Genomic DNA, 18,444 nt, shown 5'->3' on the forward strand with positions numbered 1-18,444 from the left:
GCTGGCGGATGTCGAGCCAGGCCATTGGGCTGAAGGAGAAGCTGGACTGGCTTCGGAAGTGCTGACCTGGGTGAAGATCGTGCTGCTGCCTGCTACTCGGAGGCACCAGAGTTGGTGTCTTCAAGTTGGCCTAAAGGTGGCATGCAGTGAAACTGTGAGTGACTGTCTTGGACGTTTCTTTTGCAGCTGCAAGACCCTGTTGGGCAGTGATTGCTGCAGGCCTGCTTCCCTTGTTTGGTAGTGAGACAGGTGGCGAGGCAGCAGCGTTGCCTCAGTTGTAGCTAGGACAAGGTCTCAGTTGTCAGACTTGCGCTGTAGAGTGCATCCCAGCTCAGTTGGGGGTTGCCTCTCCCATCAGTGCTGCCCTCCAGTAGTGGAACAGTGGAATTACAGAATGGACTGCTGGGAACCATCGATTTGCAGGACTTGTTGCTCAGGAACGTGGTCTAAAAATTTGCTTTTTATGTGACTATGTTCTTTTCTTCCTTCCTCTTATTTTGAATACACATGTTTTTGCACCTTGGCCCCAGAGGAATGCTGTCTCACTCGGCTATATCACGTATGGTTTGAATAATAATTAAACTTGATTTGACTTTAAGTAAACAGCAATGATGAAGGAAAGAAGTTATGAATGAACTCTTCTAATGAACTACTGTAAGTGAGCAATCAATGCCAGAGAGGTGTAAGTGAGGGAGGGGAACATAGAGGGTAGAGGATGGGGGTGGAAGTTCAAGATCATTTTATGGACCAGATCAGAGCCAAGAACTATAAAGTAGCAGCTTAGGGTCTTGTATGCAGAAAGTACTGAAATCCAGAAGGCACGCAGGAACAAGACTTTTAAAGACTAATACTACATTCATCGTAACACACAAGAATTGCTGGAGGAACACAGGAGGTCAGGCAGCTCCTAAGGAATGGAGTTGACATTTCGGGCCAAGACCTTTAATCAGGATTAAATGAGTACGCTCAGTGAATATGGGTGAGTATAGGTTCATCCTTATCATGAGAAAGCTGGCATTCAAAGGGGCAAAAATGATTTAATTATGGTTAGACCACATTTAGAGTACTGATTTAATTCTGGGCAGGATATCCTGGCTTTGGAGGCATGGTACACAAGTAGACTGGTATTAGCAGTATAATGATTAACGTGACAATGGCTTCATATACAGGACTTACCAAGCATTACCTCTTTATAAACCAATATATAGTACAGTAAAGAATCATTCACCTGCCCAAAGGGACAAAGCAGGATAAAAGTGTGGAACAGAAGAAATTAGGGTCCAGCTAGGTCAACCTTTCCCTTCATTGAATAGCCTCTCCGCCTATCCCACCTGAAGCTACCAACTCTGCTGATTTGCAAATTAATAGCGACCTGAGGCCTTATCAGAAAAGGATTAATTTACGAATTAACAGGATTGATAGGAGGTTAAAAAGGCATGGGAGATGCTTTCCTTTCTTGGCAGAGGCACAATCTTTAAAAACAAAAAGGTCGCACCTATATAAAACTCTGGATAGGTCAGATTTTTACTGCTAACATTTCTGGTCAGTCCATTAGGGGAAAGATGTGATCGCACTGGAGAGAGTGTAGAGCATATTCACGAGGTGATGCCAGGATTGGGGTATTATAGCTATGAGGAAAGATAGAAGAAATACTATTTTGCCTTGCAATGGGATTAAAAGACAGGGCCATTGAACAATCAGAGAAGTAAAATGCAAAAAAAGTCACACAGACATTGCTTGGTGTTGGGAATGCACTCGCGAAAGGATGGTAGATCCAGCATGTCTTAATATTTGTATATACATATACTTAACCACAAGTTACAGAGCTATGGACTGGCAAGATGGGGTTAGACTGAAGAGTTCTTTATCTCTACCCCACTGGCACAGGTACTACAAGTGTACCCCTTCTATGTGTTAACACATTTTGACAGTGCAACTGATTTGTCCACACAGTAGGGGCCATAATATAACTATCTACAATGAGACTTGCAGATAATTTTATTTCTTGTTCTGAGAGCACAAGCTAACCAACTTTCTAGTAGTGTCTTTGAGGACAACTCATGCAACAGCACCCACTTACCAAGCAGGAAAGAGTGGTGGCAGGGGTGAGATTAGCAACCTGGCCCTCTCTCCAAAGACACAAGGAATTCTACAGATGCTGGAAATCTTGTGCAACACACACACAGTGCTGGGGGAACCCAGCAGATAAATTTCCTCCAGCATTTTGTGTGCGCATGGTCCTCTCTCCAGAGGTGCAAACACGGAATTACTATAGATGATCTTGGAAAAGCCAACTGAATCAGTAGGCTTCAGATCAAACAGCCTTCTAGCTCAGGACCAAATGTATTAATCATCTTACCATCAGGTATCATGGAATAACATCAAGAGTCTACACAATCTGAATGCCATAACACAGCAATAGAGGGGGCTAACCTAATGACAACTCTCTCCTACAGATGAAAGCTGTGAATTAATTCTTTTATCATCATATCACAGACATTAAGACAGGTACTTGAATAAGCAGTGCATAGAAGGATATGGAATTAATGCAGGCAGAAGATTAGCTTAAAAAGGCACAATGGTCAGTAAGTGTGTGATGGGCCGAGCAGGCCTTGCTTCCATATTCTACAGCTCTATGACTATTAATCAGGACACAGTCCTAATGAAGATTCTCTGCTCAAAGTATTGACTGCTCATCCTTAGATGCTGCCTGACATGCTAAGTTCCTCCAGCATTTTGTGTGTGTTGTTCTATGACGCTGTTACTTACCTGGTAAGGCTGCTTTGCTTATAATGCCTGTTAAAAGTGCCAATTCCCGCAGAGATCCCGCAGTTATCTCTTGACAACGTAGGATGGCCTGGATGGGCTCTGAGTGGGCGATTAGGAACTGCAGTACCTGTTCAAAGAAATTATAACCAGCTGAGGAAGACTACAGCTTACATTTGAATAGCAGCTCTCATGACCTCAGAATATCACAAAATGTACTGTCAGCCAATTAAGTACTTCTTGAGGTACAGTCACTGTTATAATACTGAACCATGAAAGACAATTCACACATCCAGATCCAGAAAAGGTGACGTGGTCATAACTAGAAAAACTACTTTAGGGAAGCTGATTCAAAGGTAGGATCAGCCCGGACACAGAAACCTCCCTTTCCCTCCCTGCAAAGTGTCGTGGATCATTTGTGCACTGAGGGGGAAGGTAGGCCCTCCTCTTAGCATTACACTTAACAGGACGTGCCCCTGGACTGGACCAAATTGCTCCTGGACGTTACAAAATACCGCTAATTGGAAAATTCAAGTCATCTACTGACCTGAGAATTCCAAACCAAACCAGTCTTAAAGAGATGACTTTAATTTTGTTTATCAATTAGGCTTTAGAACATCTCCGCAATGTTGGTGATAGATCTGGGGGAGTGGGAGGAAGGGGATCAATGTGCACAGTTACCTGACTTGCAGCCAACTGATGCTTCCCGGTGCTGGAAGTCAGCATCACCTGGAAAAGCTGAAGAGCAGGGAGCAGAATTTGCCGATACCTCTCCACAGGGGCTGGGATAAATCCGGATGGGTCTCGGATGCAAAGCATACTGTAGAAAAAGATTAAAACAAAATCATGCATCCTGAACTCAGACAGGTTTGTAACACTTGGGAGGGGCAAGGAAACTTGCACAACCTACCGAATAAAGGTCAGGAATTGAAGGAGGTCTTCTATTTTAATGAGATGGATTTGGCAATACATTTTCAAGTCAGGATAGTGTGTGATTTCAGAACCTGCAGTTAGTGGCAATATCATGCAAGTTTTTTTCCGCTTCGATGCTGCCTGTGGGTTTAAGAAATCCTTGCTCCCATCTGTTAAAGATGACCATCACACCTGACTGAATCCATTTAAAACTTATCTTTGGCATGTAGAGTTTAATTCAGGTTTAAATCCATCCAATGGAAGTCTATATTGCCAACAGAATCAAAGTGTTGCTTCTCACATAACGACTTCCAGCCTGGAGGATGGTGTTACTTGAGCAGGAGAGCACGAGACTGCGCGGGTCAGTATCACTGGGGGAACTTGTCACATCACATGTCCTCTCTCCCTTACACTCAGGAAACTTCTGTCCACTTCCCTTATCTGCACAACGGTAGCTACACTGTGCTGGTGGTGAAGATAGTGAATGGTGCAGCAAGCAAATGCATCCTGGATAGAGGATTATTTGAGTGTCAGAGCTGTACTCATCTAATTAAGTGTAGAACATTCCATCACACCGCTAACTTGTAACTTGTAGATGGTGGAAAGGGTACAGGTAAGAGATGACATGAGTTGCTCATTACAGGACACCAAGTCACAGATTTGCTCCTGAGGTCACACCTTTTTTTCCCTTGAGTGCTCCTGTCCTGCTGAGGTCAGTGGTGTACCAACACCCCTCCACCCCCTCCCTAAGATGTTGATTATGGGAAGCACAGCACAGAATGAAATTAAGTGCCAAGGACAGACAATTAAGGACACTTGCTGGTCAGAGGTCATCTTTATTATTTGAAATGCACAAACGTTATATGCCACAAATCAGCCTATACTCAAAGAGTCCATCAGCCTCGCTCTCAAAGTTACTAACAGACTTTGTCATTAACAGACATCCTCATCTTAATAATGTCTGAGACTAAGAAAGAATCCAGCTGCTATCAACATTAGACATTAACAGACCTACAATGTTTACCTTGTACAGACACTCTACATGCTGCAGGCTCAGAAAGAGCTAAAGGTAGGCAGTGAAGGGCTGCATCATTGAGAATAAGTAATGTGCAATCACCAGTGAAAACCCATACACATGGTAAGAGGTTGATTATTGGTGAATATGCCAGTTGATCAGGCTACCTTGAAGTGTTGTCCTGAGGCTGGGATGATTAACACCCAATAGCTATTTGTGTTATGAAGGACTCTAACCAAATGAGAAGTTTCCCTCTCATTTACTACTAGTTTCAGTTTCACTGCTGCCATCCACAGCCACCTCCCCCCCCCCCCCCACACACACACACTTAATGCCACATATATTCAAATTCAAAATTCCACCCTGAACCGAAGAACTGAACACCATGCCTCTGGTATTCGGTTCTTTTCGTTCTATTTTCAGACTAATGAGACCTGGAGCCAAATTTTCAGGGAATAAAGTACCTCTAGGTAGTGCCTTTGACAAAACTTTAAGAGAAGGTTGACGGGCAGTAATTAGTGTTAGAACACAAGGCTCATTCTCGAGTCTTCAACAGAATCTAATCTGATAACTGACATCTTGAACCGTTTTCGTAAGTGATATAAGTCAAGCTGGCTGAAAGCTTTTCGCTTGATGGATGGGACCCTTTAATAGGAAGACCTTGCAACTAGTACCTCTGGTAAGAATGGTTAATAATGATTCAGTTCAAGCTTGGCATCATTTGTTGGCTTCTGTAATCATTAAAGACATAGATTCTCCACCATACTGCATGCGCCTTTAATGAACAGTGCATACATAATCAGTTTTCAGACAGATGACCCATGTAATTATAGTACACAGAGAGGAATAGGATATACTCACTCATGAGGTTACAAAACATAATTTTTCTGCTTCCTACTGTGTGTCACAATTGTCCAGTTTTAAAGTGCCAGACCTGTTCTGAATTCATTTTCGTGATATTAAATTTTGTAAAACATGGAATGAATGTCTGAACAGTTCAACGCAACAATTTAGCTCTTTCTGAGCTCGCAGCATGTAGAGTGTCTGTACAAGGTAAACACTGTAGGTCCGTTAATGTCTAATGCTTGTTGATAGCAGCTGGATTCTTTCTTGGTCTCAGACATCATTAACATGAGGATGTCTGTTACTGACAAAAGTCTATTGGTCACTTTGAGAGCTAGTCTGATGGACTCTTCTTTAGTGTCTGTCAAGTTGGCTTGAGGGATTATTTTTTGGATTTTGGCTTATATGTAATATTAGCGCTCTTTCCTAAGTCCAAAGGAATGTTGTGTGCCATGAGATAATGGGGAGTGTTGAATTGATTTATGAGGACTGGGTTAATGGATACGGGATGTGCCTGAAAAAACAGGCTGTGTTGAGACAAAAGATCAAAGAGCTTGTCTATCTCCCTGTGCTTGTGAAATTCAAAATTATTGGGATGACTTTCCCGGGTTGGTTTGGACTGAGAGCTGGAAATCACGACTGATGCCAGGGAGTCAGGGGTGGTTTCATGAGCAAGTCTGAATTCCAGTTCCCTCGACAACAGCAACAATCCAGTGGTGACTAAGAAACATGAGCTCTGAAATCTTTGTGACTTGCTTCGTAGTATTTTCTTGTGTTTTTGTAATATTTCATGTGGTTTATTTGAGCTTTCTATTTTATTATAATAAATTAGGCTTAAGTTACTTTGTTGTGCTTGTACGCTTATTACCACATCTTGAACACTTGAAATATTGGATTTGATCAACCCAGCCCATTATACTATCCCATTTATAACACGGTAAGTGTCCCACAGAAGATCGAAGGGTCTGCTTTGTGTTTTTTGGGGAAGGTAAAAGCAAAGCAATCTGTGGTCACTTTGTCAGGTACACCTACACGCCTGCTCATAAATTCAAATATCTAATCAGCCAATCCTGAGGGAGCAGCTCAAAGCATGCCAACATGGACAAGAGGTTCAGCTGCTGTTCAAACCAAACATCAGAAGGAGGAAGAAATGCGATCCAAGTGATTTTGACCATGGAATGATTGTTGGTGGTGATGGGGTGGTTTGAGTATCTCAGAAACTACTGATCTCATGGGATTTTCACACACAAAAGGCTCTAGATTTTACAGAGAATGGTACAATAAACAAAAAAAGTCCAGTGAGCAGAAGTTCTGTGGGCAAAAGCACCCTGTTAATGAGAGAATTCAGTGGAGAATGACTAGACTGATTCAAGCTGACAGTTACTGAAGGTGACAGTAACTCAAATAATCATGTGTTACAACAGTGGTGTACAAAAGAGCACCTCCGAATGTACAATATTTCAAACCTTGAAGTCAATGCCCACAAGTGAAAAAAACGCAATGGCTTCCACTCCTGTGGCTACATTATAAGGTACACTACTGTAGCTAACAAAGTGAGCCCAACTTTTATTTTAAATAGACATTTTACAAAAAAAAAAATCAGTTAATTTTCACACACGACAAACAAAACAGTAAGTTCTGCCGAAGGGTCTCAGCCCGAAACATCGACTGTACTTTTTTCCATAGATACTGCCTGGCCTACTGAGTTCTTCCAGCATTTTGTGTGTGTTGCAGTAAGACTAAAATCCTCATACCTAATTCACTCCTTTGCTTTCACAATGACAGCTTTGGACTTGGCAAGAGAATCCATGCAAACAAATTAGAGTACACTTCTGTATATTAACAGGAACCATTACACAGAACCATACCATGAAATTTTCAAACTCACACTCCATACCTGTGTGACTCAGTCTCAGGCCGATGATCGTAGACCTGGCACTGGGAGAGGCGAACAATGACCCCAGCTGTCAGAAGCCCCTCAGTTCCCTGGTGGATCTTAGCTACTCTTGTCAAGAACGCCTAGTGAATATTTAGAACAGAAAAACTTCACTAAAAGCAAATATTTTAAAACAATTTAAAAAGTTTTGCTATTAATTTTGTAAAACTTGAGATTACAATAGATTTAAATAAAAACAATTGTGATTTAAGAGAACAAAAATAAGAAACTGATGTTTCTGAAAGGACCAAATGAAGAGTCATCCTTTTAAGTTTTATTAGTTGAATTGCTTCACTTCTCCAGTTTTGGTCTCTTGCACGTTCACAACATCCTTCTCTCCATCCCTGCCTCTGCAGCTTCTGCCCAGCATACTGATGGTCACAATATCCTGACCATTCATTAGTGCTACTCGGGAAGGTTTAAACTAGTGGGGCAGGGCGACAGGAACCAGAACACCAGGTCAGAAAGTAGAGGGTTGTAGAGGAAGATAGATGTCAGGGCTAGTAAAAACAGGCAGCGATGTTAATGGTTGACAGGAGGACAGAATTGTGTGCTTCATGTCCCCAGGATTTCAATGTCACAGAAAACACAGAGAGAAAGGTACAAGGGTGGGGGGGTGGAGTTGCACTGTTAATCAGGGACAATATCAGCAGCACTCATGAGTACAATAATGAAGAGCTCATCCACTGAGCCTATATGGTAGAACTCAAAAATTGAAAGGGTGTGATCACCCTGATGGGATTGTACTACAATAGCCATTGGAACATTGAGTTACAGAATTGCAGGTAGATTAAGGGAAGGTGTAAAGACAATAAGGTTGTTGTCATAGGAAACTTCAACTTCCCTCATATAAACTGGGACTTTCTTAGTGCAAGGGCTTTAGATGGAGCAGAATTTACCAGGCGCATCCAAGAGGGTTTCTTCAATCAATATGTACTCTATCTTAAAAAAAAAAGAGGGGCTGTACTGGACCTGGTGTTGGCTAATGAATCTGGCCAGGTAACTGACCTTTCAGTGGGTCAGCATTTAGAGAACAGTGACCAGAACTCATTACGTTTTAAGATACCTATAGATAAGGATAAGTATCGACGATGCAGGAGAGTAATAAATTGGAGCAGGGGAAATTACAAGAGCATTAGGCAGGAGCTAGGAAGAGTTGATTGGAAACTGCTGTTTAAGGGCAAGTCCACATTCAACATGTTGGTCCTTAAAGACCAACTGCACAGAGAACAGGTCAGGTATGTTCCAGTCAGAAGGAAGGACAAGAAAGGCAAGATAAGAGACTCCTGGATGTTGACAGAGGTGATGAATTTATTCAAGCAGAAAAAGGGAAAGTTGTAAAGCTTTGAAATATGGAATCAAATTGAGCCCTTTAGAATTATAAAGCTAAGAAAGAACTCAGGAAGGGAAATTATGAAAGCCAGAAATGGCATGGAAAGTCTTCGGCAAGTAGGAATACAGATAATCCCAAGAGATTCTATACATACGTTAAATGCAAGAGGATAACTAGGGTGAGGGTAGGGCTACACAAAGATGGGAAGGGTGGGGGGAGAAACATTTGCTTGGATACAGAGGATGTGGGTGTGGTCCTTAATGAGTAACTTACATCAACACTTCCCAAGGAAAAGGACGAGGAGGGGGGAATCACTGCCGAGCGTATTAATACATTAATACGCTAGGCCATTTCGAAGTAAAGGAGGAAGAAGTATTGGGTCTCTTAAAGAGTATTAAGGTGATTAAGTCCCCAAGGCCTGTTAGAATATACCCCAGGTTATTGAAAGAGGCAAGAGATGAGATTGCTGGGGCCTTGACCAATATCTTTGTTTCCTATCTAGCAACAGATGAGATCATAGAGGTCTGGCGAATAGCTAATATTGTTCCATTACTTAAGAAGGAAACCAGGAATAATCTCGGAAACCATAGACTGATGAGTCACGTCAGTGGAGAGAATTCTTAGGGATAGGATTTATGAGCATTTGGAAAATCATGACCTAATTAGGGAGATCTAGCATGGCTTTGTGCGGGGCAAGTCATGTCTTACTAACTTGAGGTGACGAGGGTGATTCATGAAAATAGAGCTGTGGATGTTGTCTACATGGATATTCATAAAGCACTTGACAAGGCTCATCCAGAAGAATAAGAAGCATGGGATCATGGTGAATTGACTTGCCCATAGAAGACAGGATAGTGGTTCAAGGGACTTATTCCAGCTAGAGGTGTGGTGTTCCACAGGGATCTGTACTGGGAATCTGCTGCTTGTGATGCATATAAATGACCTGGATGAAAATGTAGATGTGTGCTTTAGTAAGTTTGCAGATGATACAAAGATTGGTGGTGCTCTTCCTTCAGTTAGTCCTGACGAAGGGTCTCGGCCCGAAACGTCGACTGTACCTCTTCCTAGAGATGCTGCCTGGCCTGCTACGTTCACCAGCAAATTTGTTGTTAGTTTAGTTGGCCATCTATTTACAAATTTAACTGTCTCATTACAACACTGTGGGCTGAAGGGCCTGTTCCTGTGGTGTAATATTCTGTTCTGATAATCAGAGCCAGCATTTGGGTGTTCACTTCTACAGAGCACTGAAGCAGGAAGAGCAGAGGGTTTACAGGATCTATTTGAAGGTGGGAGGAGGGAGTCCAAGTCTCACTGTGGGCCCAAAAATGATTCCTAAAAGCTGTTATGGAACAAATTGTTAATTCTGAAGACAAACTGTTTTCTTTAAGTGTATAGTTATTACATTCATCTGTGAGCATGTTATCTAAGCACATTTACAACAATTGAACATTCTCACAAAATTCATATCACTAATCTCCAAATCAGGAATCACCAGTCCCAAAGAACTTGGATCAGCATAAGAAATTCCACTCCAAATGACATAATCATGAATGGACAAGTAAACAAGGGAAGTGATGCCAGGAGGTAGAGGGACAACAATTTGCCTGCTGGAATGGTGTTATCAGTAACCCATAACATAAATAATAAATAAAAACCTACTTAGCAAGTACAATCATTTAGGCTGCCTAATGATTGCCTCTCAATCAGTAACACTGAGTCACTGGGTGGGGAGGACCGGAGAGTTCAAACACTCACTTACAATCTAGCATTACAAACTCAGTTCTCAGTTCATACTCATTACCAATATCTGGAATCATTACAGTCTCCTCATGGAAGTGGTCAATATGGGTTCAATTGTAACATCTAAGGGAAGTTTGAATAGGTACATGAATGAGCAAGGTATGGAGGTCTATGGTCCTGGTGTGGGTAAATGGGACAAGACAGAAAACCAGACTGGCAGACTAGACAGACTGAAGGGTCTGTTTCTGTTACACAGAATATACAGTGCCGAGAAAAGTATTCAGCACCACCCCCCCACCCCCCACAAACTTTCATATTTTATTGTTTTATAACAACCAGTCACAGTGGATTTAATTTGGCTTTTTTTAACACTGATCAATAGAAAAGACTCTTATGTCAAAGTGAAAACAAATTTTTACAAATTGGTCTCAATTTATTACAATCATTAAACACAAAATAATTGATTGCATAATTATTCACCCCTTTCAAGTAATTATTTAGTAGATGCGCTTTCGGCAGCAATTACAGCCCTGAGTCTGTGTGGATGGGTCTCTATCAACTTTGCACATCTGGACAATGCAATTTTTCCCCCATTCTTCTTTACAAAACTGCTCAATCTCTGTCAGATCACATGGGGATTGTGAGTGAACAGCACTTTTCAAGTCCAGCCACAAATTCTCAGTTGGATTGAGGTCTGGACTCTGACTTGGCCACTCCAGGACATTAACTTTGTTGTTTTTAAGCCATTCCTATGTAGCTTTGGCTTTATGCTTGGGGGTCATTGTCTTGATGGAAAACAAACCTTCTCCCAAATCGCAGTTCTCTTGCAGACTGCATCAGGTTTCCTTCCAGGATTTCCCTGTATTTTGCTGCATTCATTTTACCCTCTGCCTTCGCAAGCCTTCCAGGGCCTGCTGCAGTGACACATCCCACAGCATATTACAGCCACCACCATGCTTCACAATAGGGCTCTTGTTTTTGGTGATGTGCAGTGTTTGACTGATAGCCATAAAGCTCAATTTTGATTTCATCAGACCATAGAACCTTCTTCCAGCTGACTTCAGAGTCTCCCACGTGCCTTCTGGCAAACTCTAGCCAAGATTTCATGAGTTTTTTTCAACAGTGGCTTTCTGTTTGCCACTCTCCCAGAAAGCTGCGACTGGTGAAGCACCCAGGCAACAGTTGTATATGCAGTCTCTTCCATCTCAGCCACTGAAGCTTGTAGCTCCTCAGAGTTACCACAGGTTTCTTGGTGGCCTCCTTCACTAGTTCCCTTCTTGCATAGTCACTCAGTTTTTGAAGACAGGCTACTCTAGGCAGATTTATAGCTGTGCCATATTCTATCCATTTCTTGATGTTGACTTAACTGTACTCCAAGAGGTATTTGGTGACTTGGACATTTTCTGGTATCCATCTCCTGACTTGTGCTTTTCAATAACCTTTTCAGAGTTGCTTGGAGTGTTCTTTTATCTTCAGGATGTAGTTTTTGCCAGGATACTGACTCACCAGCAGCTAGACCTTCCAGATACAGGTGTATTTTTACTACAATCAATTGAAACACCTTGACTGCACACAGGTGATCTCCATTTAACTAATTATGACCCTAAGACATAGGAGCAGAATTAGGTCATCTAGCCAATCGAGTCTGCTCCGCCATTCAATCATGGCTGATCTATTTTTTTTCTCCTCCTCAACTCCAGTTCCCAGCCTTCTCCCCATAACTTTTGATGTCATGTCCAATCAAGAACTTATCAATCTCTGCCTTGGATACACCCAACAATCTGGCCACCACAGCTGCATGTGGCAACAACTTCCACAAATTCACCGCACTTTGGCTAAAGAAGTTTCTCCATATCTGTTTTAAAAGGGCACCCCTCTATCCTGAGGCTGTGTCCTCTTGTCCTAGACTCTCTCACCTTGGAAAACAGCCTTTCCACATCTACTCTGTCTAGGCCTTTCAAAATTCAAAAGATTTCAATGAAATTCCCTCCTCCTCCTTCTGAATTCCAGCAAGTACAGACCCACAGCCATCAAATGTTCCTCGTCTGATAACTCTTTCATTCCTGGAATCATTCTTGTGAACCTCCTCTGGACCCTCTCCAATGCCAGCACATCTTTTCTAAGATGAGGGGCCCAAAACTGTTTACAATACTCAAGGTGAGGCCTCACCAGTCCCTTACAGAGCCTCAGCATCACATCCCTGCTCTTGTATTCTAGATCTTTTGAAATGAATGCTAACGCGGCATTTGCCTTCCTCACCACCGACTCAACCTGCAAGTTAACCTTTATGGTGTTCTGCACAAGGACTCCCAAGTCCCTTTGCACCTCAGATTTTTTTTTATGTGAGCTCTGAAACCAATTGGTTGCACCAGTGATCACTTTTGTAGAGACCTGTTTCACTTTGACACGAAGAGTCTTTTTCTGTTGATCAGTGTCAATAAAAACCAAATTAAATCCACTGTGATTCAACGCTGTAAAACGAAACATGAAAACTTCTTGGGGGGGGGGGAATACTTTTTATAGGCACTGGAGCACTGTAGTACAGTACAGCAGAATACAAGCCCTCTACCCACAAAGAGTTAGATCATAAGAAATCGGAGCAGGAGTAGGCCAACTGGCCCGTCGAGCTAGCTCTGCCATTCAACAAGATCATGGCTGATCTGGCCATGGTCTTATCTCTCACCTTTTCTCCTACTATGCAAAAATCTATCCAAACTTGTCTTAAATATATTCACTTTGGTAGCCTCTACTGCTTCACTAGGCAGAGAGTTCCACAGATAAAACTTAATTTAAGCTAAAAGGTGCAGACCTTTAACCTACTCGAAGTTTGTTCTAATCCTTCCCTCCATTTTTAACACAAGCCTGCTCGAAGAAGGGCAAGCACACACTTACCATTTTGGATTCATAAAGGTACAAGGCTTTCAGTAAAGGAGGCTTGATACTGAGCATGCTCTGAAGGATGCTGTCATCCTGCAACAAGCTATCTGCCAATGCCTTCAGGTAACCACTGTTGGTGAGGTAGTAGAGCCACTGCTGGTGCTGGTCAATAGCCACAATTCGGTCTAACACTGCCAGTGCAAGCATCTGAAACAAGAATATCAACTCAATATGTTATTCATAAACACAAAGAGATTCTGCAGATGCTAGAAATTCAGAGCAACAGACTCAAAATGCTGCAGGAACTTAGCAGATCATGAAGCAACTAATACCAAAGAAATGAATAGACAGTTGACGTTTCAGGCCAAGACCCTTCATCAAGACTCAGATGGTGCGGGTCCTCAATGATGGACGCTGCCTTCTTGAGCCACTGCCTTTTCAACACCTCCACTGGTGGGAAGGATTGTGCCCATGATGGAGCTGCTGAATTCAGAATCCCCTTCAGTCCTGATGAAGGGTCTTAGCCCAAAGCAGTTGACTGTTTAATCCTCTCCAAAGATGCTGCTGACCCGCTGAGTTCCTCCAGCATTTTGTGGTTGCTCTGCAAAAGATGTTATTCTGTGTGTAAAGGGTCAATTTGAGGATTGGGGTTAGGTAACAACCCACACCCTCTTAACTAAGGGACTGCATCTATTTGGTATGGAGATGACTAGACAAAATAAAGGTAAAACACAAGTTCATCAGGGTGATGAACCTTATTTCTGATTTCTTGTTTATTCAGCTATGGAGAAGTCTATAAGCATGTCAACCATGTCCTCACCAGCAGTCGGCACTCAGTCAGATCCTGGTCTCAGGCACTCTGCATAAATCATCTAATTACAGAGAACGGGAACTGAAACTGACACTCACTGGTTTGTAGTACATTACATGATACAATCACCTTGATATACAATTCAGTATATCAAGGGAACATCTCAGTCAAAAAGGTTAAGGCTTTCCTGGGGTGGAAGAAAAGTGTTGAAATGGCAACTATTTTCATTTTGAAAATGCACAGGATCGAAAAAGGCTGCAAAGTGTTCTGAATTCAGCCAGCTCCATCATGGGCAATCCACCCTGCCAGAGGACATGATCAAAAGGCTGCACCTCAAGTAGGCGGCATCCATCATTAAGGAGATGCACCATACAGGAAACACCCTCTTCTCATTACTACCATCAGGGTGAAGGTACAGGATCCTAAAGACACACACTCAGTGGAGGAATGCCTCCTTCCTCTCCAATATTTGATTTTGGAATGGTCCATGATCACTACTTCTTTGCAATATTTATCGATTTTATAAATTACAGCAACTTTGTCTTGCCCTGTACTGCTGCTGCAAAACAACAAATTTCACAACATATGCCAGTGGTAATAAACTTCATTCTGATTCTAGTTTCATTTTGCAAATCAAATACAAGCACACTGCTGTTCACTTACATATTAGAATGAGTGTTACTTGATACCGAGTCTAATAATGGAACGGTCAAATCCCACAGATTGGTCCCTGGGCATGTCTATTCATACTTACTTGACCAATTTCGTGCCCATCACAAGCATCTCGACAGACAACTTCCATCAGTGATGCGCCGTAACTCTCGATGATGTTCATGTTGTCCTTTTGCAGCTTGGTGTACTCATCTTCTGGAGCGATGAGCCTCTCCCACATGGTTTGCTTTCCTAAAATACAAAAATTGGAAGAACAGAATTGCACGTTAAGAGGCAGATGGCAGCATTACACTATTCTCTTTGCAGTTCATCCATCCATTTCTTCGACAACCTGAAATCTTGTGTATCAAGTGGCAGAGTAATGGTCAAGTTTCAAAACAAAAGACTTGTGCATTCACAAAATGGCGCAATGCAGCTGAATGCCTCACATTTTCAGTCTGGTTACTTTTCCCTCTAGTTCTGGATGTGCACTCATAAACCAATACACATGGCTCAAAGTTTAATGACATGAACCCAACCTTGGGTCTATGGCTGACTAATTTTCTCTTTACTTCCCAATCACAGCATAGAATAAGTAAAAAAAAAGACTGAAAACAGACCTGGAGAAAGGTATATTTTTCTTAAAAATATGTTTAACAGAAATAAGTTAAAAAAGGCTACCCTTGGCAGCATGTGATATTACACTATGCCACACAGAAATGTAGTTCCTAATTTCTACCATTAATCAGCACTAAGTTCAAGCTTTCAGTCAGAGAAACACGGAATGTGTTAATAGTAAGCTTCAGTGGCATGAGATCTGTTGAAAGAAACATGAATCAAGGTTTCTAATCTTACCAGCACTGCTTGCGTCTCAATGGAATGAGCACTTCCCAGTCAAATGCTGTGTTTGAATTATGTTCGCATTTTCTCCGAAATTCACCATACCTGATGTGTGAGCTAAATAAGGTAATAACTGCCTCATCCAGCAAAGCTATCATTCTATTTGCCTTTTACTTTTGGGATCTGGGTTTAAGTACAGTCTCACGCATAAAATACCAAAGGAACTCAGCAAGTCAGGCAGCATCTATGGAGGGGAATAAACAGCTAACGTTTTAAGCCGAAAACCTTAATCAGGTCTGGAAAGGAAGGGGGCAGGGTTTCAGCGTGAAATGTCAAGTGTTTACACCCCTCCATGGATGTTGCCTGACTGGCTGAGTTCTTCCAGCACGTTGTATGTGTTGCTCAAGATTTCCAGCATATGCAGAAGCTCTTGTTTCAAAACAGTCTGGTCTGATGGTAGGTTCTGAGGAAAAAAATACTGAAGGAACTCAGCAGTTGAGTGCACCTATGGTAAGCCCACTATTCTATTCACTGAACAACCATGACTGCGTGGCTAGAAACAGCTCAACTGCTGTCAATAAATTTGCTGCTGACGCAACTATTATTTGATATGGTGACGAAGAGGCGTACTGCAGGGAGATAGCTCAGCTGGCTGAGTGTTGTCGCAACAACAACCTTGCATTCAATGTTATTAAGAGCAAGCAAGGAACTGATTGTGGATTTCAGGAAGGGAAGGTCGAGGGAAACACACACCAGTCCTCATCAAGGGATTAGCAGTGGAAAGGGTGAGCAGTTTGAAATTCCTGGAAGTCAACATCTCTGAACGTCTATCCTGCCAACATATTGATGCAATTATAAAGGCATGATATAGGCTATATTTCATTAGGAGTTTGAGGAGACTCGGTCTGTCACTACCGACTCTTACAAATCTCTATAGATGTACTATGGAGAGCATTCTAACTGGTTGCATCACTGTCTGGTGTGGAGGGGCCAATGCACAAGATCAGAAAAAGCTACAGAAAGTTATAAACTCAGCCAGCTTCATCATGGGCACAAGCCTCCATAGCACCGAGGTCATTTTCAGAAGGCAATGCCTATAGAAGGCAGCATCCAGCATTAAGGAGCCACACCACCCAGGACATGCCTTCTTCTCATTGCTACCAATCAAGGAGTAAGTAGAGGACCCTGAAGACACACACTCAGCATATTAGAAACAGCTTCTTCTTCTTCGGCATCAGAATTCTGAATGGACAATGAACCCATGAATGTTACCTCACTATTTTTTTTACCCTCTTTTTGCACTACTTACTATATTTTTTATATATATTTCTTATTGTAATTTATTGCTTTATACATGGCAATGTACCTCTGCCACAAAACAACAAAATTCACGATTTATGCCAATGATATTAAACCTCATTCTGATGGTTGGGGAAGGAATAATTGACATTTTGGGTTGAAAGTCTGCATGAGGACTGAGAGTAGAGAGAGAAGACTGCCATTAAGAGGAGGAGGAGTGAGACATGGGCTGGTAAATGAAAGCTAGATTGAGGGGTGAAGGATAAAGGGCACAAGAAGCCAGGTGGTGAAAGGTGGAGATGGGAAACAGAGGCAGGTGAGTGACGGGTCAAAGAAAAATTGCAGATAGATCCAGGACAGGGAGCGAAGGATGAAGGCAGAGACAGAGACTGAAGGGTAAATCGTGAGGACACAAAGGATACAAATTCCGGATTCCGAGAAGCAAGAATGGCAATAATCGGGATAATAACCAAGAACTCATTAGTGCCGGTGGGGGAAAGGAATTGTCAAAACCCTGCATCAGAATGAGTGTAGAAAGGTGAGATTGCCAGTACGGAGAGGAGAAAAGAGCAAGAAAGGAAATGCTGGACTGAGGAGGGGTTTAGGATAACAGCTAAGGAAGGTGCAAGATAGTAGTAGATGGATGGACAGATGAAGGCAGACAGAGATGACACAGCTGCAGGAGGAAGATCAGCAGAAACACAAAGCACTTCTGATATGGTAGTGAGAATGGGAATCATTAGGGGAGAGGTGAATGGCAGTTAGAAACATTTTTCGGGGGTGGGGGAGTTAGTGGGGGAAGGGAGAAAGAAAAAACTGTGTAAAGTGGGTGAATGAAAATAGGTGAAAGGGGGTCATAATGGGAACCACAGAAGGAGAGATGAGAGAAAAATGAAAGGAAGAAGATGGGGGTAAGGGGATATGGTGGGTGCAGTTTGTGGGTAGTAGGTTGATAAAACCAGCAGGGAGAGAGGCATAAACATGCATGATGGGGAGCATCAAAGGGAAATGGAAGGACCTGAGGCAGATTGAGAGAGGGGAACACAGGAGCTAAGGGTGCCTACAACTGGAAAATTCAATATTCATTGAATTGTAAACAACCCAGTTAGAATAGGAGACACTGTTCTTCTAGGTTGCATTGGGTCTCACCCTGACAATTGATAAGGCAGAGGATGGACAGGTCACTGTAGGAATGGGAATTGAAATTGTACACAGCTGGCCATTGTGAACAGGGGTCAGATACTCTGCAAACTGACTACCTCGTGTGTCTTTGGTTTTACTGTTACGGAGGAGGTTGTATTGCAAGAGCCGAGTACGGTAGATGAGGTTGGAGAAGGTACACATGAATCTTTGCCTCAGCTGGAAGGGCTGTTTAGATTCCTGGGTGATGGTGAGAAGGTAGGTGTAGAAACAAGTAGTGC

General features: G+C 42.4%; 1 protein-coding gene across 2 annotated transcripts in view; it reads right to left on the reverse strand.

The window, feature by feature from the left end:
- Window positions 1–18,444, reverse strand: part of nup205 (nucleoporin 205) — a 127,444-nt gene that overhangs the window by 21,356 nt on the left and 87,644 nt on the right. For both annotated transcript variants that reach the window (XM_072268030.1, XM_072268032.1), the window contains 5 exons: window positions 14,988–15,136; window positions 13,438–13,629; window positions 7,434–7,555; window positions 3,448–3,586; window positions 2,770–2,896 (listed from right to left, as the gene is read on the reverse strand). In XM_072268030.1, coding sequence (XP_072124131.1) covers window positions 2,770–2,896; window positions 3,448–3,586; window positions 7,434–7,555; window positions 13,438–13,629; window positions 14,988–15,136 — 729 coding nt within the window. The remainder of the gene's footprint in view (window positions 1–2,769; window positions 2,897–3,447; window positions 3,587–7,433; window positions 7,556–13,437; window positions 13,630–14,987; window positions 15,137–18,444) is intronic.

Source organism: Mobula birostris, chromosome 9 (genome assembly GCF_030028105.1).
Source record: "Mobula birostris isolate sMobBir1 chromosome 9, sMobBir1.hap1, whole genome shotgun sequence".
Lineage (NCBI taxonomy): Eukaryota > Metazoa > Chordata > Chondrichthyes > Myliobatiformes > Myliobatidae > Mobula > Mobula birostris.